Source organism: Leucopleurus acutus (genome assembly GCF_964270905.1).
Source record: "Leucopleurus acutus genome assembly, chromosome: 17".
Classification (NCBI taxonomy): domain Eukaryota; kingdom Metazoa; phylum Chordata; class Mammalia; order Artiodactyla; family Delphinidae; genus Leucopleurus; species Leucopleurus acutus.
Window position 1 is genome coordinate 59,037,079 of NC_139159.1, and position 22,391 is coordinate 59,059,469.

Here is a 22,391-nt window from a genome sequence, read left to right on the forward strand (position 1 = left end):
TTCACTATATCCTGAGTTCCTTCACTATTGTGCCATAAAAGGTCTTTAGCATTTTTTTTTTCATGTTAATCTTCCTACTCCCTCAGTTCTATGGTACTGCTGGCAGTTCTGTGAACATGTCATGCTATTTCACACTTGAAAGTCTTTGTACATATTATTCTATGCACCTAGAATCCCTATTATTGACTTTTCCATTCTTCTTTTCTTAGATTATCATATCCAAGTTTATTCTTTAGTACATGAAGACATGAAGTATATTTTAGTGATGAACCAAACCAATAACATTAGTTTGTTAAAATTGTCTGACTTTCTTGAAGCTGATTTAAAAGTATTCTTTTTTCTTTTTTCCCAGCTTTACTGAGTTATATTTGACACAAAGTGGAAAAAAGGGAATACTTGTACAAGTTGTGAATGTAAACTGATAAAGGCACTATGGAATACGCACATACAGCAGTATGGAGGTTCCTCAAAAATTGAAACTATAACTATCATATGAATCACCAATCCCACTTTGGGATATATATCCAAAGGAAATGAAATCAAGATCTCAGAGAGATATCTACACTCTCATGTTCATTGCAGCATTAGTCACAATAGGCAAGATACAGAAATAACCTACTCTCTTTTCTTTAAAAGTTTTGGAAGGACTATATTTTGAGGAAATTTGTTTTATGAGAATGATCTTTTTATGCAAGACTTGTGATATAAATTTCAGCTAATTCAAAACTTGCTCAGCATAAGCAGACACATTATTAGACACTTATGTTAAGATTGCAAATAATTTAACAACCCCATTTTAAATGAAATCACAGCTAAGTTGAAATGTTAGTACTAAATAGAACAAGTAATTGATTTATAGAGAAAAATTAAAGACCTTATTTAAAGACACATTTTCTAATCCTTTTCTACCAAATATTTTATCTGAATTATTTTCTATAACCATTATATAATATTCATTTACCTATTACAGTATTGATGGCAGGAATGAGAACTATTCTAAATGTAAGTAACCTGAAGAATTCTGACAAAAGTTGAATATTATGGATCATCTCATTAGCATCATTTATGTTTATAAAAATCAGTTGAATGTATTAAAATATAATTTTATTAACGTAAACAAAATCTTTTTTCAAAGACCTATGTATTGAAAACACATGCTGATTGATGGATGACTTTTTACAAAATAAATAAAACGTTGCTATGTAAAATAAAATGCCACTTTATTTTTTTGACATAAATATTCTGGAGCTTCTGAAAATGAGTAAAACTGTCCTTATACTGTATTTCAGTTCTTCCTAGTACAAGACAGCTTAATTTACTTCTATTTCCCTCTTAGACATCATTTTAGGGAATGGTTCTAAAATCTGAAAAATACATAAAATTTCAGATCATATAAGATGCCAGTAGAAACACAAGTGATGAAATTTCCTTAACATACATACCAACACAGCGAGGAGTCTTGTTATGATTGCTCCAAGTTCCATCTGATTGACAGACAGCAGTGGTAAGTTCCTTAGATGACAATCTATATCCATCATTACAAAAATAGGTAACTTGGGTTCCTACCAAGTAGTCTGTTGTGAGTATTCCTCCATTTGTTGGAGCTTTAGGAATCCCACAGGAAATTGCTAAAATAAATACATACATACAAAACCAAAGAAACAGAAAACTAATTAGATAAGTCTCATAGAGTATAAAGCATGTAAAACTATTTGGAATTTTATTAATTCCTCTGAAACAATTTCAGAATATCTTCAGCAAAACCTTTTTTGAACTACAACTTTCTGAATCAATTATTTCAAACTCTGATTGAATGTCTTTTTAAATTGGTGAATCTATACACTCTTAATACTTTATTTCTTGGTTTCTTACTTAGTTTCTTGTCAGCATGTGCATGGTTATCAGCATGCACACAGATTATAAGAGAAGGCAAGTTAAGTAAATATAGAGTGTATTAGTGCTAATACATGTGTGGACCTAGCAAGTTAGGTCAATTCAATTTGACAGTATTAAAGATTATAAAGGTAGTGGTAACCAACACTCATCAGGGTTTCGGCCAGGAGTAAAACAAATAGATTTATTTTACCTGGAAGCTGGATATTACTTTGTCTTAGGTCCAGCCAAACTCTATGTGCTTGTGCACCTTCCATGGAATATCATGTGTATGGATATATTTAATAAATATAGGGCTAGGACTTATCGTCTTAAAACCTAGTTTGGATCTTCCTGCATTTCACTGATATGTCTCAGATGTCTTGGTTTTTATCTACAATAAATCTGATTTACGTAAAAGTTAGTTTTACCATAATGGGATAATTACAGTATAAATTTATATTTCAAAAGTTTATTGTATAAAATCAGAAAACCTCTAAATTCTGAAATAACTAGTTTTATTGGTTTCATATAAGAGATTCTAAACTTATAACTATTTTTCTCGTATCAAAAGAAATAATAGAAAGATACGAGTTTAGTTTGAGTATTTACAAAAGCTGTAAATATTCTGTCTCCATTTCAACCTAAAATTGTTTCTACTTCTCTTATAAAGTCTACCACTTAGGTGTTTAATTTTAATTAATTCATGCAAATTGACTACAAAGTAAAAAAAAAAATCTTAGTAAAACACATATAAAATTCTCAAAGTGGAATAGCAGACTCCCTACTGGTGAATAGCTTGATCTTTTGTAATTTGATAACCTGCAAATTATAAACAGAAAAGTAGTAATGTTGATTTAATAAATTATATAAGCAATCTCATATAATTATGTTATTATTCTTGCTATCTAATTATAGACCTCTAAAATAGTGTTGCAAAGGTAAATGGTTCCCTGATGTCTGTTAAAGCAATATTTGTATTTCCACTTAGGACTTCTGGGTATTTCAATTTGTAATAAACTGTTTCCCCACTGAATCCCCACCAAAGATCGTGTATTTACTCATTTTTTAAAAATTAGCTGTGCATTGTTGGGGTAGAGTAGGTTAAACTTAGAGCAAAGTAACAATGAAATTTAGTTTAAATAATATAGGTTCCATACATGTAGTTAGTATATAATGATTGTATTTTAGAATTGAAAAAAAGACAACATACTAAAATGATAGGATAAATGTGCCTGTAGATACTACACAATTTAACTTCTTAGCTAAAAAAAAAGGAAAACAGAGTTCAGAAGAACCATCATCACTGAGTGATTGTCAGAAGCTTCTCTTCAGAACTCTGAAACAAGCACAAATTAAAAGTGAAACAAAGATGTCCCCATACCTGTACTTGGTTTTTATATTAAATGTACTAAATATTAACCTGTTTTAAAAGTGTGTAGAGTTATCTTACTACGGTCTGATGGCATTTCCCTAACAGTTCATCATGTTGAACATTTTTAATGTGTTCATTTGCCAGCTGTATATCTCAAATGTTCACATATATCTCATGTTGGTAGTGAATGTTGGTTGATATTTCCCTTTTTATAATAACTAAGAAGACAATAAAAGAAATGTGTTAGAACTTGAAAAAAATAAAGTGAAACAGGGAATACAAAGTGACTGTTTCTGCATAACCCTGTACAATACTTGATTGTATAGAGGGATGATAATGGTTTAATTAGTGACAGGGCAGGGAGTCAATGAATGACTCGTTGATGTGTAGAAAAAGAAATAAAACACCTTCTCAAACCGAAATAAAGATAGCAGACTAAATTTTCTATCTTGAATTGTGTTCACATTGCGTAACCACAGCTCAAGTAAATATATGTGAGGATGTATAAGGAGACTGAAGAGACAAGAAGAATAAAAATAACTGAAGAATGCAAAACAAATTTGGAACAAAACAAAAATTGTGTGAATAGCTCTCCCCAATGACATTTATCCCTTTCATTTAAATTAGCTATGCCCAAACACAGGTCACATACAACAAACAATTTTATAAAATAATTAATGTTTTAAAATTGTTTCAGCGAACATAAAGGATCAATTTTGGAAATGATTCTTTGAGTTATAAATATTTTATCATGTTACTATGCAAAATATCTTATTTTTCAGCTACATTTTGATTTACCAAAATATACAAGCAGCTCATGAAGCTCAATATCAAAAAAACAAACAACCCAATCCAAAAATGGGCAGACGACCTAAACAGACATTTCTCCAAAGAAGGTATACAGATTGCCAACAAACATATGAAAGTATACTCAACATCACTAATCATTAGAGAAATGCAAATCAAAACTACAATGCGGTATCACCTCACACCAGTCAGAATGGCCATCATCAAAAAATCTACAAACAATAAATGCTAGAGAGGGTGTGGAGAAAAGGGAACCCTCTTGCACTATTGGCGGGAATGTAAATTGGTGCAACCACTGTGGAGAACAGTATGGAGGTTCTTAAAAAACTAAAAATAGAACTACCATATGGCCCAGCAATCCCACTACTGGGCATATACCCTGAGAAAACCATAATTCAAAAAGAGTCATGTACCACAATGTTCACTGCAGCACTATTTACAATAGCCAGGACATGAAAGCAACCTAAGTGTCCATCAACAGATGAACAGATAAAGAAGATGTGGCACATATATACAATGGAATATTGCTCAGCCATAAAGAGAAATGAAATTGAGTTATTTGTAGTTAGATAGACGGACCTAGAGTCTGTCAGAGTGAAGTAAATCAGAAAGAGAAAAACAAATACTGTATGCTAACACATACATATGGAATCTAAAAAAAAAAAAAAAAAGGTCTGAAGAACCTAGGGGAAGGACAGGAATAAAGATGTAGATGTAGAGAATGGACTTGAGGACACGGGGAGGGGGAAGGGTAAGCTGGAACAAAGTGAGAGAGTGGCATGGACATATATACATTACCAAATGTAAAATAGATATCTAGTGGGAAGCAGCTGCATGGCACAGGGAGATCAGCTAGTAGTTTTGTGTCCACCTAGAGGAGTGGGATAGGGAGGGTGGAAGGGAGATGCAAAAGGGAGGAGAAATGGGGATATACATATATGTATAGTTGATTCACTTTGTTAAACAGCAGAAACTAACACACCATTGTAAAGCAATTATACTCAAATAAAGATGTTAAAAAAATAACCTATTTGTAATTATAGAAAAATTTCAAATCAAGAACAATTAAAAAATGCTCCATATATAAATGTCATATTATATAAAAAAACCAATGAAATTATAGTGCTGACACTACAAATCAATTTCAAAACTTCAGAAAGTTCAGGATAATTTTTTATTTTAACCAACAGTTAATTATTTTCACTAAAGGTTTCTCAAAGATTATCTATCTATATAAATATAAAATCCTTAATAACTGAAATTTAATTGTTCAAAGTTCAGAGCATTTAAATGTTTATTTAAAATCTATATGATTTAGAAGTTATTATATATATTTTAAATTCCTGTGATTCTAAAATTATGAGATCATGATTCTTTCTCAAACCAATTCTGGGAAACCATTTAATACTAAAAATGTATAAATACTCCTGCTATTCATTGGTCAAAGGAAAGCAGATGTTTTGCTAGTTTATTAAAATGTATCTATTCTACATGAAGTCAGTACCTTCAATGATGGTAACCCATTAAGTTTAGGATACATCCCAGAATTCTAGTAAGTAATTAATGTTTCTGAATCAGCAATATAAGGAAACAGTTCTTTCATTTCTCATTTATTTATACATGCCTATGAAAGCTATATTTTCATGAATTAGAAATTGCAATTTAACAGGTAAAATAAACCATTTTGGGTATCTGGTAATATCTATTCTCTGCTCATTTTAACTTGCTGCTGTTTAAATTTTAACTGATATCTTTTATATTTTATTTGTTTTATATAAATTGCCTCCAATAAGTAGATGATAGGTAACATCCATTATTTATTAACTGAAAGCGTCCCTCATTTTTTTTTTCAAATAATACTGAAAGTGATAAATGCATCCTTTTTTTTTTTTACATCTTTATTGGAGTATAATTGCTTTACAATGGTGTGTTAGTTTCTGCTTTATAACAAAGTGAATCAGTTATACATATACATATGTTCCCATATCTCTTCCCTCTTGCGTCTCCCTCTCTCCCACCCTCCCTATCCCACACCTCCAGGTGGTCACAAAGCACCGAGCTGATCTCCCTGTGCTATGCGGCTGCTTCCCACTAGCTATCTACCTTACGTTTGGTAGTGTATATATGTCCATGCCTCTCTCTCGCTTTGTCACAGCTTTTACCCTCCCCCCTCCCCATATCCTCAAGTCCATTCTCTGGTAGGTCTGTGTCTTTATTCCTGTCTTACCCCTAGGTTCTTCATGACATTTTTTTTCCTTAAATTCCATATATATGCGTTAGTATATGGTATTTGTCTTTCTCTTTCTGACTTACTTCACTCTGTATGACAGACTCTAGGTGTATCCACCTCATTACAAATAGCTCAATTTCGTTTCTTTTTATGGCTGAGTAATATTCCATTGTATATATGTACCACATCTTCTTTATCCATTCATCTGATGATGGACACTTAGGTTGTTTCCATATCCGGGCTATTATGTGAGGGTTCATAGTTGTTATATATGCCTCCACATGCTGGGTAAAATAAATCAAATATAAATTTAAATTTCATATTACAGAATAATGTGATGTTCGAAAATTTTCAGAGTCCAATGACATTACATTTTCTTTATGTTGAACTTGTCTTTATTACTATACCTAGCTAAGAGACTCAACTACTCTTTAAAAACAAGACCTAGTCCAAAGCTCTAAAATGTGCCATTTGTTGACTTGTCATTTTTTTTGCTATAGCAGGATACAATGCTCAGAGAGTGCCTTGCTTTTTAACAAAATAAATGGAAATGAAAGACATCTCTGTTGAGTTACCTAAACAGTGAAGAAAAAATAATGTGGTAATTGGCTACATTTTCCTCTTTTAAATTTGTTGCACTGAGAGCACATTTTTGCATACTTGAGAGTGAACATCATCAGTGACCTTGCCTACTCTTATCCCCTCTTTTCTCTCTGCAGACTCCACACTAACACACACTCCAGCTCTGGGTCATTCATTTTCTGACAGCAAAGTGACGGGAATGGTAGATGTATGAGTAAAGTATGCATATAAGTGGACAGAGTAAAGGCATAAATCACATAACAACAAATGAAGAATTATAAGACAATGTGTCTCATGCTCCTCAAATTTATCAGTCTGTGTTTTTCAGCCTTATTTTCCTTAGAGGTATCTATAATATGCTTCTGCATATTTATAATTTTGGAAGTTTCAGCAATCCAAATAAAAGTTAAACGGGGTTAATCTTTTATTAATGTAACATTTCTGGTTAATATACTTCACCTTGACAAGCAGGGACCGGTGCATCCCATGTATGATACCCATAGGAAGACTTTCTGCACACAGCACTGCTTTTCCCAACAAGTCGGAATCCTCGATCACAGGCCCAGCGGACCACACTATTAAGCTGTCCACCTGTCTGACTGATAATGTATCCATGAGGTGGGGATTCTGGTGTACTACAGTAGAAAGCTTTTTAAAAGAAAAAAATAAAAATCATATAAAATTAATGAATCAGAAACTCTTTACAATCTAGAGTTATAAAAACCTTAAAGTAAATACTAGTTCATAAAAATTGGCCAATTCAACTGCCATCTACGTGAGTTTTACTTCATATGGACATATATTATTTTCCATCCACTTGACAATCTAGTGACATAACTTTTAGGAGACATAACTATTTCTGGGCTTTCTTCTGATTCTTATTGTCACTGGAGATGTCTCCTAATTGAAATACATTATACCTTCTTAATACCCTGGAGGTTCAAAAGCCCTACAAATAGTTTATTGAATTTTGGAACTGGTGTTTCCTGTCATCTGAAGGGCCTAAATGCCACAGTTTAGTATATTTTAGAGCATGTTGTTTACATGTCACTTTGAAATTACCTGCAGACACCTATGTCATGTTAGTTCATGCATTTCATTTTGGTGGATGTCTAAAATAGTCCCTCCACATTCCATAATCCTCTCTTCCAGTTTATTAAAGAGTTTCCATGCTGCCAAGAGTGCTTATATATGGTGATAAAAAATGCCAATAAAATAAAACTTCTTTCATCTCCTGAAGTCTAGAATGTCAAAAGATAACGTGAAATGGCTTTTTCATATATATGTACTTTTGAGACTATTCAGCCTGGCAGGATCCATTTACCCTTTGAAACTGAAACTTCAATGTATTCATCTGAGAAAAAATGAGACTTTAGGGGTAAATAGTAAGAAATAGATTGGACTTAGAATATATATGTCATAACCTGTCATTTTCTAAAGGAAAAATTTATATTCAATATGTCAAGCTGTTCTTGGGGCCAAAAATGATGTTTTCATTACATTTATATCTAACTTTGTCATGAATATCAACATAAATAAGGATTAGTCTTTAATATAGTGAACTTATGCTTATAATTGTTGGATTTGAATGATTTCCCTTTAAGTTATTATGGTTATTAAAAATATAATTTAACATTCTGACTTTTTAAATACAGTCTGGCACAACTTTAATAAAAAGACATTTACAAAGTTCACATTCAAATATGAAAAACCTCAAGAATGACTTGGGTGTATGTTTAAATTTTAAACATTTCTCCTTTGCATGCCTAATAACATTTTTCAAATTTAATAGATATCAATTATAGGATAAAACTTGTAAACATGCTATAATGTCAGTGACAAGTTACTTCTAATATGTAAAAGACAAATTGCTGATAAAGGCAAATTATCACCTTATAGTTTTAAAATCAAAGTAGACAAAAATGGTATTTGCACATAACATACATACATGCAAATTTATATAAATGAGTAAAATTCAAGAGTTTATCTTTACAACTGGAATTCAAAATTTTATTTAAGTCCATGTCTACAATTGTTGTGTCAGAATAATCTATAAAATATTTAAGAAAGTAATTTTCAGTAGGATTGATTAGCAATGACCCATAGCTTGGGGAGACATGGTCTGAACACTGGAGAGATAGAGATGGTTGATTGGGTCTGAAGTATTCTGTTATTGAGCACATACCTATGGCATCTGACATGATTTAGGATGGCAATAAAGAGAAGGGATATAATCTTTGCATAATGGAAAACTATGTACACTTAACAAGAAAATTATTGTCTCAGTATTAGTAGACCTTATAAACAAGAAGGCATATAGGAAAAGCTATTTCATCTTGATATTAAGAAGGATTTTCAGCCTACATCTTTCTAGATATTACTCAATGAAAAGCAATGATGACAAAACATTTTTTTTAAAACTAAATGTTTCTAAGTGATGTGTTCATCATTTTCTCTTTTAATATTTAATATATTTTAGCAAGTATCATAAATAGGTGCACAAGAGTGAAGACAAAGATTTTTTCTACTGTATGTTTATTTTTTGTTTAAACTTCTCATTTAAAGGAGTTATATATATTAAGTAGATCAGATACAACTGAGCAACACTATTAACATTTTGTGAGAGTTCAAGGGAAATTTCTGCTGGGAAATAAAGCACTTAAAATATCAGAGTTTAATTTTTTTTTTTGGCTGGAAATTTATTTTTAATAATTTATTTATTTATTTATTTATTTATTTATTTATTTTTGGCTGCACTGGGTCTTCGTTGCTGCGTGCAGGTTTTCTCTAGTTGTAGCGTGTTGGGGCTACTCTTCGTTGCTGTGCGTGGGCTTCTCACTGCAGTGGCTTCTCTTGTTGCGGAGCATGGGCTCTAGTTGCATGGGCTTCAGTAATTGTGGCACGTGGGCTCAGTAGTTGTGGCGCACGGGCTTATTTGCTCCATGGCATGTAGGATCTTCCCGGACCCCTGCATTGGCAGGTGGATTCTTAACCATTACGCCACCAGGGAAGCCCCAGAGTTTAATTTATAATTAACTTAGATAAGTCATAAATAACTTAAGTCCTTTTAATCATTTCAAAATTATATGAAAGACATAGCATTATTATCATTATAATGAGGAAACTGAGGCATAGAGATGTTACATAAATTGCTGAAGAAACATCAATTGAAGAAATATGATTTAAATTCATACCTAATTAAATAGCGTATGTGTCTGTGCTTCACAACCATACTGAAGATGTAGGTGAGATCTGTACTGAAGTTATAAATATCACATACCTATATATCTTATCCGGAAGCCTTTTTTGTTATTGCCATGATCTGCTGACCATTGAAGAAATACTTCATGACCATTGCTTGTTATATTAAAAGCAGATGAATAATCCCCACTGAGTGAAACAAGCACTGGACTTTGAATATTTGGTCCTTCAGAAAGAAAATAATACAATTTAGGTGTAACTGAATAATTCATCTTTAGTATTTTATATATTTAGAATAGTATTAAATATGGTGAAATTAATCCAGAACCAATTTACTTCATCAATAATAACTTAAAACATAACATAAAATGTTTGTTTAAACATTTTAATTCCATAGCTAAAGCAGCTACAATTTATAACATAATAATAAAGCTAACTACAATTTTCATATGGTATATAGGTAAGTTTGATGTTGATACTTCTAAAAATACCCATAAGATAAAATAAAATCATATAAGCAGTGTTTCTACTGAAGGTCTGAAAGTATAATTAGAGCAGTTGAATTGAATTTATGAATATCCAGTAAATATAACCCATGGTTACCATCATACACCTGAAGAACATCAAATTCCTTTTCTGTCTGGAAGAATTCTACAAACATGCTAATATTATATCCTTTTTCCACAGAAATGCTCCAGGCACACATTTGAAGATTTGGGTAACTGTCAGGATATCCAGGGCTCAATATGACTCCCGTAGAATCCAGGCGTAATTCATTGGCAGGACAGAGCACTGTCAAAAAATATATACCATTAGATGATGCTAGTGTTTTAGACCTAAGTGAAAGTTGCATTTTAAATACTGAAAGTTGCATTTTAAAGTTGCATTTCAATACTTTAATTGAAATGTACTTAAGTGAAAATTGCATTAAATACCCAGTTTTTAAATGTTTTCATATTAAATAACAATAAAGGAGATAATATCTTGAGCTATGTGTATAAAAAGACAACTTGTATAATAAGCTTGCAGTTCAAAATATGGAGGAATGACCTAAAATTTTATGGTATTAATTTCCTTTTATTATTACATAGAAGATATATCATTTTGCTGGACAATAAATATATAGATAATAAAAAGATAAGGCATTTTATTGCCTTCTATTTCTTTATATTATTTTCCCTATTTTCCTTCATCTTCTTACGTTTTCTCCCCTCTGCCTCTCTTGCCTATGTCTTTACCCTGTCCTTTTCCTTCCTTAATTTTTCTTCTGTCCTCAAACTTTAACTCACTCAGGTATGTGAGGACAGACAGGAAACTGCCCCATCTCAGAGTATTCATTCCAGGCAAAGTCACTTCTAATCTCATGAATATGCTTAAGCCACGAGGATTTAACACAATTTTGGGTCACCAGTTACCTTTCAGTTCTTCCTGCTATTTCCAGATCATAAGTGTAAGACAAAGCACAGCTCTTCATTTCATAACAGTACATCTGCTGTACATCCTGAGAATGTGTGTGTGTGTGCACGTGTGTGTGTGTGTCTCCAAGGTATAGTAAACTACTATACTTTAATTGTTGGCCTCAATAGCATTATGCATTGGACCAAATAACAGAAACATATACTTAAATTTGCATTTGGAATGAGAATGTGGCCAAGATGATCAAATCCTTATCACTCAAATGATGCCATTTCAGCCCTTTTTTTTCCCTTAAGACTTTGAGTTTTATGGTGTGGGAAGAGTATTGGAATTGCTCAATATAGTCCAAACAGTATAGAAGTAAACCAATATATACCAAACAGGATTTAGTTCAATATGATATAGAACTTTTTACCTGGAAGCCACTGTAGCCACTACAGTAAAATGTCCTATGTATATCACTGATAAATAGTTTTTAAATGTAGCTTGGACCAATTTTTGAGCATTATTACTGCGTACATCCTTGTTTCTCAATGTTTGTTCAAATAAACTAGGCTTCAAAATACCAAATACTGTTGCTAAAATACAGATGAATAGATGAAGGATTTATATATTTGTCATTTCCAGGGTGGAAGGACATGAAATATTTTGAATTATAAAGTCTTCAAGTAGTATAGGGATGGAAAAGAGTAAGTAAAATAGTGAATTATGGCAACATATGATTGTTCTTTAATCAAGTTAATAACTTGAAAATAACTGCCATAACTTCATATACAGATATTTAAACTTTTACTATAGAATACAGTATAGCTAATCTAAGAGTTGTTTCCTTTCTTTTTTTTTAAACTTCTATTTCTCTTATTTGAATCTGAGACATTTGTTTCTTGGATGTGATTTCAAGATTTAAAAAAAAAATAATTCAGCAAATAGTATTAAGTCCTTCTCAGTCTAAAAAGAGAAACCTGATGTTTGCTTTCCACAAAATGAAAAATATGTAAAATAAATAAACAAAGAAACTTGAAGGCTAGAAATGGAATGGAAAACTTGAGTCAAAGATGAAGAACATTAGTGAATATATAGTTATGGCATATTGAAATAAAAGATATATAACCATATGACAAACTGAAGTAAGTTGTAAGAAAGGGTTTCTGTTGTGTGTGCCCTGCTGTTTAATACTTCTGAAATATTTAACTAAGTGAGTAACTGGGTTACTGAACATGTTATTCCCTTACTAAAAGCCATTCAGCACCTTCAAAGCCCTTCAACTTCAGTCCCTGCCTACTTCTCCAGCTTTGTTTTCTGCAGCTCCTCCTCTGAAACAGAATGCTCCAAACATACTGGATGACTTATAATTTTTTTGAACTCAGCCTATCCATTAGTGCTTCTGTTTCAAAGTCTTACTCTTGTCTGATGCATTTGAAACGTTAGCACATCTCAAAACCCAGATCAAGTCTCATCCTCTGTGAAACAAACACTTCCTGAACCTCTCCTCCATCAACCCAAGGAGAACTGTTGATTTTCTTCTTGGTACCTCTGTCATGTATGCTTCTGTTATTGCAGTTAGCAATTTTATGGCTATCATTTCATCGCTTTTTTGATTTTCTTCTTAGGCTATTGTTATTGAAAAGCAGGTGCTGTATCTTAATGGTCCCAATGTTTTCAATTGAACAAATATTCCGTATTACTTTTGAAAAACTGGTATGATTCAATATAATTTACTGTAAATACACAAATTAACCTATTCTCACACTAACCAACATACGTCAAGAGTAAGACAATCATCAAGAGTAAATATGTGTACATTAGATACTGTTAAGCACCTTTTGTTCATTATATCACTTACTTATCACAGCAACCTTAAGAAATGTCTACAATTCTTATCCCCATTATGCATATGAGGAAACTAATGCCCAGAAAGTTTAAAGTACAGAAAGTCTCACACATTCAGCTAGATGGACCCCATGTTTTTAACTATCTGTAGTCACCTATTATATTTCATTTACATCAAACCCTTTGAAGAGTACCATATTTAGACTTGCTTTCCATGTTTTAAGTGTGATATAAAGAACTAAAGAGGATCCAGGGAGGAATAACAAAAATGATATAACCTCTTTTAGGAAAAGTGAAAATATCAAATAATTTAAAATAGACTAAAAACAGTATAGATTAGTTACAACAGATTCCAAATGAATGACAATCTTTTAGTGGGATTATGAATTAACTCAAACAAAATTTTAACTCAGCTTTTTAGCTTAAGTGCCTGGTCAATTAATTAATATAGTAATGCTGCATAAACTCATTCTGAGGGATAATTAACTTTTAGCTAGTACCCATAGTGTTATTATGAGACAAAGATTGATCATCCTTTTTTGTATTCTCCAGAGCAGATAGAATAAGAAGAAACACATTTACTAATCTACAGGAAATTCTGATTTTAGAAATATGATATTGAAAATCTGAGAGATGAGGGACTCAAATAACAAAACTGTTTTGTATTTTTAATTAAATATAATATTGAATTGGGATCCAGATATATAAAAAAGAAGTGTTGCTCTCCAAGAGCTCACAATGAAGTTTATACACTGGGTCAAGGAAGAAGTCCTGGTATGTAATTGCTTGTTCATTCAGGAGTAAAGGTGGTAGACTTCAGAATAAACAAACAACTTTAAGATGGCCTATAAAAATCATTGACTAAGAGCAAGGAAAATTCTTATATTGTTGCTGGTTATACCTCCAAACATGTCTTTCTTTTTGATACTGTAAAAGCCCCTTATGAAAATCCTTCTATCTTCTTGCAAGGCTTCCAGTGAGGTAGAAAAATCAAACATTTATTCCTACTTACAGCATGCTTGTAATAATAAACAGAATTTTTGTTTTAGGCTCATTGTAACAGTTAAGATACTGCATAAAACAGATTTCTATTTCTCAAGAATAAACCCCAGTGAAGGAAGTAATCCAAGAAAATCTGGAGATGTATAATCAAGTTCAATTCAATTTTATTCAAATTAACCAATATTTATAATTAGTTACTATGTGTTAGGCACTGTTACGGGCCCTAGGAGCTATACAAGTTAATAATACATGATTCCTGAACATCAAAATCCCAGTACATCATTCAAGATCCATCATGGTCTTGCCCTTATAACATAGTGAATGCCCTGAAGTCTGTACCTCACTGTCTTTCATTTCTGTGTCTTTGCATACACCTCTGTCACTTGGACCACACTTTCCCTATCTTAGTTCTACCAAAGTAAGTATCACTTTTCATTTGGAACCTATGACTCAGGGAGCAATGCCTCCATCAAGCTTTCCCTGTCCTACAAACAGTTTAAAATTATGTGACTCTATAGCTCCCTGGCCTGTTTCCTTAGTACTGTATTGCTACAAGCTGTATGGCTGTCATATCCCTTACACCATGTTGCTTTCACAGCAGGGACCATTTACAACTTTCTGTTTGTTTGTTTTTTCCCTCAGATCCTCATTCTTAACAGGTGCTCAAAAAAGTTTAATGATTCTAGTGGTCAGAATAGAAACTACTTGCAGTCAACATTGCAATCTTTATTTAAAGTGATTTTTCTTGCTTTCTATCTCCATTTCCACTTCTCACAGCAAAAATAATTTAAATAGATTGAATTGAGTTTGGGATAAACTAGAAAAATTAAGCTTTGGATGAATTAAAAATGTTTACTTAAATCTGAGAAATAATGGAATGAAAAATACCACTTATGAGTTGTATAATATTTAACATTATTGTCAGTTAAATATATAATTATATAAAATAAATTGTTCTCTATTTTGCTAGTACTGAATTAAACATAAAACAGATATTTAGAAATAAATAATCATAAGAATTGGTACCTTGACAAACTGGAGGCGCTCCATCCATCTGGAGTCGTTCTCCTAATCTGCATGTCAGAATTGCATTACCAACCAAAGTAAATCCTGGAAGACACTGATACCTAATAATATCACCTATTTAAAAAAAAAATGCAGAAGGGGCTTCTGATAAGCAACAAGGTAATGGTTAAAATAAACAGATGTTTCAATATAAAATTAGAATATTTTTTCTTTCAGTCATTTTCAATCAATATAAAAATTCTATTAGTTATAAGCAGTGATGACATTCAAAATATTGAACTACTAGTATGTCATAAGCACTGACCAATCAGAACTGAAGCCAATAATAAACTACAAGTAAGACTGTACTGGGGCAATCTGGTTAGATATAAGCAATAGTAGTAAGGAAATAATCCGGTTGGTACTGGTAAGATATTCATTAAAAATATATCAAGCAGTTAAAAGGAGATTCCTAGTTATTGCTATTAAGATTAGATGTACATTGGTCATTGATGTTTTCTTACATTTCTCAACAAATATTAATATTACTAGGATAATAATGATAAAAATTTATTATGATAACATTAGGATGTCTTCTTTTCTTACATAATTTTTCAAACTATTAGATATTATTACAGTAAATTTCCAACCAAGTTTTAAAAGGACTTTATTTACGATCAAATTGAGCATAACCAACCAATTGTTTTCAAAGACATGGAAATAAAACATGCCTTCTAATATACCCTACATATCCTTCATTATACACATCAGGTTTATGCCTGAATTCAACACTACAGTGTTGGTAGGTAGCAAAATAATACTTTGGAAGGAACTACCAGAATAGTTATACGGTTCAAATTCCTGCACTGTTTTCTAGCTGTACATCCTGGAAATACAGAATTCTTTCTTCTTGCCTAATACTCCCTTTCCTCTTTTCATTGTTACCCAGTCTTAAGAATTCTAAACAATCCCCATCGATCCAGGGAAAGAAGGTCTAAGACAGGCTGCTACTATTCTTTATTCTTATTTCTTTTAAAGTAAATATCTCTGCTAACAGTATGTTTTCTTTGAAAGTAATTTAGCAGACTTTACCTATTTCAAATTCATCATCTTCTGTCAAAATTTCAGCATTGGGTACAGGTGGTGGAGGTTGACACACTCTTAGTTGATAGGCTATAAAAATAGACAATGTTTATTCCTTCTCTGAGCAGCTATACATATTCACATATGTGAAAAAAGAAAATTACATAAGGTTTATTTATAAGAATAAAAATATATGGTAGAATTTATCAAGTTTCAACTATTTCTTTATTTAAAAAAATGCTACAACATTGAGGGAAAATTAATCATTCCTTAAATATTTTCCCATGGTAAGAATGCTTACCTTTTAACTCCTTATTTCTCACCCTCATTCTAGTCCTGATTATGTGCTTCTATCTTGGCATAATCACAATTTGGAATTATACACTCATGTTTGTTTATGTGCTCAATGCCTAGCTTCCCAAGGTTCATCGCAGAATTCCCTGCATCTAGCAAAGTGCCTAGCATTCAGTCATAATTGTGAACAATACTCAAGGCTTACTCTATTCCAAGGAATATTATGAACATTTTACTTATATTAACTCTATTAGTCCTCACAAAAATTTTATTTATTTTATTACTTAATTTATATAATGAGTTCTATAATTATTCCCATTACATAAAAGAAAAACTGTTAAAAGAATTAAAGAATTTGTCCAACTCATACAGCTATAATATGGCAGAGCTGGGATTTGAACATAGACAGTCTGGCTCCAGAGCCTTCTTTCACCATGCTAGATTGATATGTTTATGTTAAATTTTATGTTTCTAAACTGGTCATCCCATTAGATTAGGTAGATTATTTGGCATAAGGTAAAGGCCACTGAAAAAAGGTCTCTATGAATCTAAGTATCATGACTACTGGCCCTATATGATATCTGTATCACAACTGTTTGCTTAGTTAAAGCCTTGTTTTCACTAGTTGTCTTCAAAGGTGTAATATACTATTATTAATTTAAGAAACATATTTTACGCTGTTATAACCTTGAAGAAAAATGTGTTTTATATGCATAATTTTATTACTTAAACTTAGGAGTTAATTTCTTTATGTACCTCAATTCGGAGATAAAAAGAAGGAGGTTTAAAGGCATAGCAACTTGCCCGAGATCACACAACTAGTACAGGGTTTATCCAGAAGTCCAGCCTATGTCCTTCAATGTCAAAGCCCATATCTTCAGTATGGGCCCTATTGTGAGAGTATTACGAGAGTACTGAGGAATATCAACTAGACTAGTTAAGGAAAATTCTGATAAAAAGAAATGAATGAGATAAATTTTAAAGGATGAGTACGATTTTTTCCAGTGCTGAAGGGTAATCATTGGCAGAAGAGCATTCAGAGGAGGAAACATGAGCAAAAATTACAATTATCAAGGTAAAAGGTAGTTGTGAGAAACGCCAGAGAGGTAAGGGAAGGGGGAGAGGAAGATACAGAGAGCCCTACAGGGAGAAATCCTTATAAGATTATGCTTTATTTATTTATTGTTTTATTGGAGTATAATTGCTTTAGAGGAGAGCATTTTATCTGATCTTTGTTTGCCTGTAAACTTGTTTTTAATCTTCATGCTAATCAAAAATTATTTTATTTTAAAGAAGAAGCATATTTTTATCAATGAGGAATTCATGACTCCTGTCATCTGTAGAACCTGCTTAGAATGACTTAGATAACTCAGCTGGAGAGTTTAAAAGACTAGAGGTTGGAAATTATTATTATGAGGAAGATGATGCTCAGAGATACTGTGTTATTTTCCCAAGACCACGTGGGTGATGTGAGCTAAATTCTCTTATTCTCCATTCTTTGGTACCATCAGCATTTTATAAACTGTCCCTAGAGACAAGGGATCACCTTGGGGTCATGGAGGGTGTGAGGAGGTGTAATGTCCATACCTCCTTCCTCTACAATAAGAGCAATTCTATTTTCATCAATTTTATAGATTTGAATTCTGAATAAACTTTCCTTCGAATAAATTTCCTACAATCTCCACCTAAGTGATTTCATTGATCCTTTTGACTTCAAGTCTGACTTTGTGTCTCAATTCCCAATTTTACATCACCAGGATAAACATATCTTCTGAGCTCTTCACTACCTACCTCCTCCTACCCTTTACTCTTATTTTCTAATCACAGAACTCTGTTTTGTAGCACATACAATCATGACATGTAGGATACGATGCCCTTGCATAGTTATTAAATAAGTCAATGGTGTCTTAAAGGTGAATGGCATGTCAAATAAAATGATTCATCTAACAGAGAACACAGATTTAGCTTAAATGTGTATTTTAAATGTGTAAATATCTATGTTACGCAGTTTTTCCATTAATGGTCATCACTTTGAAGCTGTTTCTAAATAGAACAATCCATGGAAAACATGGACTAAAATACATGCTCATGCTATTTAAAATTTTGATGATACAATTTAAAAGTTTCAGTTCTGCCCGTAACTGGATATCATGACTTGTTTCAACATTTATTATTTTCCATTTATTAGTTTACTTTTTCACTATTTGTGACTGCATCTAGGCTTTAAGTAACATAAGGGAGGAGACTCTTCATGTGTCTTTTTCACAACTGAGTAATAAGCTCCTTTCACTTTACTTATAATCCAACAAATATTTGCTAAGTAATACACAAAATATAGGTTTTTTTCAGGAGGGAAAGAGTCTCGAAACAAATAGTCTTCCCTAAGAAGACTCTAGTTCTAAAATTGCAAATGGGATGAAACAGAGGCAATTGTGGGTTAGAGTGCCTGTCAGTATCTTTTGAGGATGACCATTGTTTGAACAGTGCTCTGTTTTCATTCAAATGTGTACAGATGTCTGGTTCCTGGTCCAACAAATTTGCTTCTTAAAATCACTTTAGAGTTTAATTCTGGCAATATATTTGGTTATTTTTCATTTCCTATTTTCTTTGTAATGAAATAACCAACCCAATTCCAGAAAAGAATGCTGCTACTTTTATCTACTTCAGTTCAACTGAGCTATTCAAGGCTTCTTCAAAAAAAGACACAACAGGACACTGGCAAATTGCCATTCCTTCTCTAAACCACAAAAGCACAAGTGCACAACCTTTCTGCCAAATAAGGATGCAGTATTTCTTACAGAGGAAAAGAAAATGTTCTATGTGCTCTTATAAATTCTAAGTTCTCTATAACCACTGTTGTACTTCAGTGGTGACCCAGATTAGTTCAAGTATGATAACTTCATGATTTGGGGAAGATTTGGAGGAGAAAAAGCACTGATAATTACATACTCAGTTATGTAATTCTGGTAAGGTTATTTCAAAAGTTATGTAAAATAACTTTAAGCAGCTCCACTTGAAAGTAGAGTTAGGAGCATTTAAACAAATGCTATCTGAGTTCTAACTAAGAAGAAAAAATAATTAGTAATTTTTTTTTTCCATTTTGGAGAAAGTCTGCTAGTGAATTGATATGAACCATACAGGTAAGTTTCAGTGGTGCTTAAATTACTTACAAATATCACGTTTTATCTGTTAGTATTTTATAATCCATTTGTTTCTCTGCCTATAGAAGGGAGAATCTTTGAATTCAAGAGAAAATGTTCAGCCCTAGATTTGGAGATGAGACAGAGAAATGGAACGGATCATTAGAAATGGATCAACAAGAAGTTACTAGGTATTTTCCTAGAGATGGAAAAACAGAAGTATAGTAAACAAGCTTTTGGGAAATATCCTGAATTTTCCATAAGAAAATTCCAATATCTTTTGCATGAAGTGACTTCCCCATATTCCAGTAGCTAATGGAAAGTATCCTACCTTAGTACTGAGACCATTAGAGTCTGAAAAGTAATGCGCTAAAGGTCTCTTCTCTACATGGTTGAGTTGCCTGGCACATTAGTAGATAACAGAGCACATCAGAGGTGACAATTTTTTCTTTGTCAGTCTCTATTTTCCTTTTTCTGTTTACTATCATAGTTTGGTTTGTTTTGGCTATGAAGGAACACATTTTAGCTCTTTAACCATCACTTTATTCTGCATATTGAAAAGAAAAGACTAAAGAAAAAAAAGCAAAAGAAAACAAAACAAAAGAAAACAAAGCACAGCCCCTGTATGCTGTTGGCTTGGAGCCGGCCTGGCTCTAACTGATAGGCCATGATTTTCTACTGTTGACTGTAATCAATTTAACTAACAACTAACATCAGACATGATAGCTCTTTGACCTTGTTGGAACAAGACAAAAATAAGACCTTTCCCGAATCATGTCTGAGCATAGAAAAGACAAAACAAAAACCATAAAACAAAATGAAAACGCTATCCAAACCACCAATATGACCAAGATTCCTCCATCTCAGCTAGTACGAGAGAATGCTGCTACCCCACACCAATCATAGTTTTAGGTGTGTTCCATACCTTCCACCTTCCAGAAAAAAATTAAGATACCCAATTATAGAACTGCTGCAATTTTCTAAGAGCACCCAACCCAGAGGAAAAGCATGCTTCCTTGAACTTTCTAGAACCATCTTACACAGCCCAAATCCTATAACAAGCCCCTCCTAACACCCTCTTACTGAGACTCCACGGGGTTTCTCATGGTATGTTGTCCCACACATTACAGTGAGCCTATAAACTCAACTTTGTTTAACTACAGAGATGTTCCTGATGGACTTTGGCTGGAGGGGGCTGAGATACTGTAGAATAAAAATGCCATCTGATCACACACAGCAAAATACCAAAATATGGTAAGCAATTTTGACATGACTTTTTGTCATTTAAGTAATCACTAAGTAGTCATTTAAATAATAGTAAATGGCAGTATCTTTTCATCATTATAGTTTTACTAGTTTGGTTTTTTAGCTGTATATATATATAAAATTGTATGATGTTCATACCCCCTATGCTCTCTGGAAATCAAACAATGAAACATTTCATCAGCTCAATGCTCTATCTACTGAAATATGAAAGGAGGTCAGATCTTTACGTTGTGGGAGGCAATGGGGTCACACAGTTCAAAGCAATGGTGATTTATGTTTTATATAAAATGTGTCCTTATATCTACAGTAGTCTCTTTTAGGATGAGACTTTGTGGAGTTAAATATACTTGTCCCCAAATACAGCATTCATTGTAAAGGCAATATAACCTTAAAAGATGACCTAAAAGGTATTACAGGCTTTTAAAATACATTTCTTAAAAATAATCTGAAATTCAATATATAATCAACCCACTCATTCACAGAAGCTGTGCCAATAACAGAAAGCAATGGATAATATATATTATTAAATTGTATTATCCTAAGAAAATCTTCTGTAATGATTGAGGTTCCCTAATATCTGATATTAGAAAAAGAGGTACCCTGGATAATAGATTTAAGCATTAAAATGATACTTTATGTTTTAAATTAATAAATATATATTCTGGCTATACTACAGTGGTTGGCATAAGTCAGATTCCCAATAAACTTATCTTATTTTCTCATCTCCATAGTACATTTTGGAAACTACAAAGAGGAACACACTAATTTGTGATAAACCTACCAACATATTGTTGTTAGCCTGTAGGTCCTGGGGAAGAGAAGCACTAAAAAGTTCAAAGTTCCAAGTTGTAATTAGGAGAGGTATTTTCTAGAAAGTGAGATGACTTATCTTGATAAAAATGAAAATCATTGCTAATTTTTAAAGAAAAATTATGTTTACATACCATTAAATATAATCTATGCATGAGATAATACCAGCTTAGGACACTACCTGGCACTTGGTAAGAACTCAGTATAGTTTAGCTATTATTATGATTGCTGTTATTGTTGTCATTATTTAAAAAGAGGTCAGTCCTTAAGTCAGACAGACCTATTTTGAATTCCCGGCAGCCCTTCTATTTATTAGTTCTCTGGCTTTATATAGGTTACAAATTTCTGTCTTTTGGTTCTTTAATTATTAAAATAGGGATAATAATACTTATATTGCAGAGTTATTACAAAAATTAGCATGGAAAGAATCTAGTATAGTGCCTGGCATATTAAGTATTCAGCAAATGGTAGCTATCGC

The 22,391-nt window shown here is 32.4% G+C and overlaps 1 protein-coding gene across 3 annotated transcripts in view; it reads right to left on the bottom strand.

Annotated features, from left to right (window-relative positions):
* Nucleotides 1-22,391, bottom strand: part of CSMD3 (CUB and Sushi multiple domains 3) — a gene marked incomplete at both ends in the record, with an annotated part of 1,083,475 nt that overhangs the window by 79,790 nt on the left and 981,294 nt on the right. For all 3 annotated transcript variants that reach the window (XM_082858355.1, XM_082858354.1, XM_082858353.1), the window contains 6 exons: nucleotides 1,443-1,628; nucleotides 7,326-7,514; nucleotides 10,147-10,293; nucleotides 10,671-10,859; nucleotides 15,342-15,455; nucleotides 16,413-16,493. In XM_082858355.1, the coding sequence (XP_082714481.1) occupies nucleotides 1,443-1,628; nucleotides 7,326-7,514; nucleotides 10,147-10,293; nucleotides 10,671-10,859; nucleotides 15,342-15,455; nucleotides 16,413-16,493 (906 nt within the window). The remainder of the gene's footprint in view (nucleotides 1-1,442; nucleotides 1,629-7,325; nucleotides 7,515-10,146; nucleotides 10,294-10,670; nucleotides 10,860-15,341; nucleotides 15,456-16,412; nucleotides 16,494-22,391) is intronic.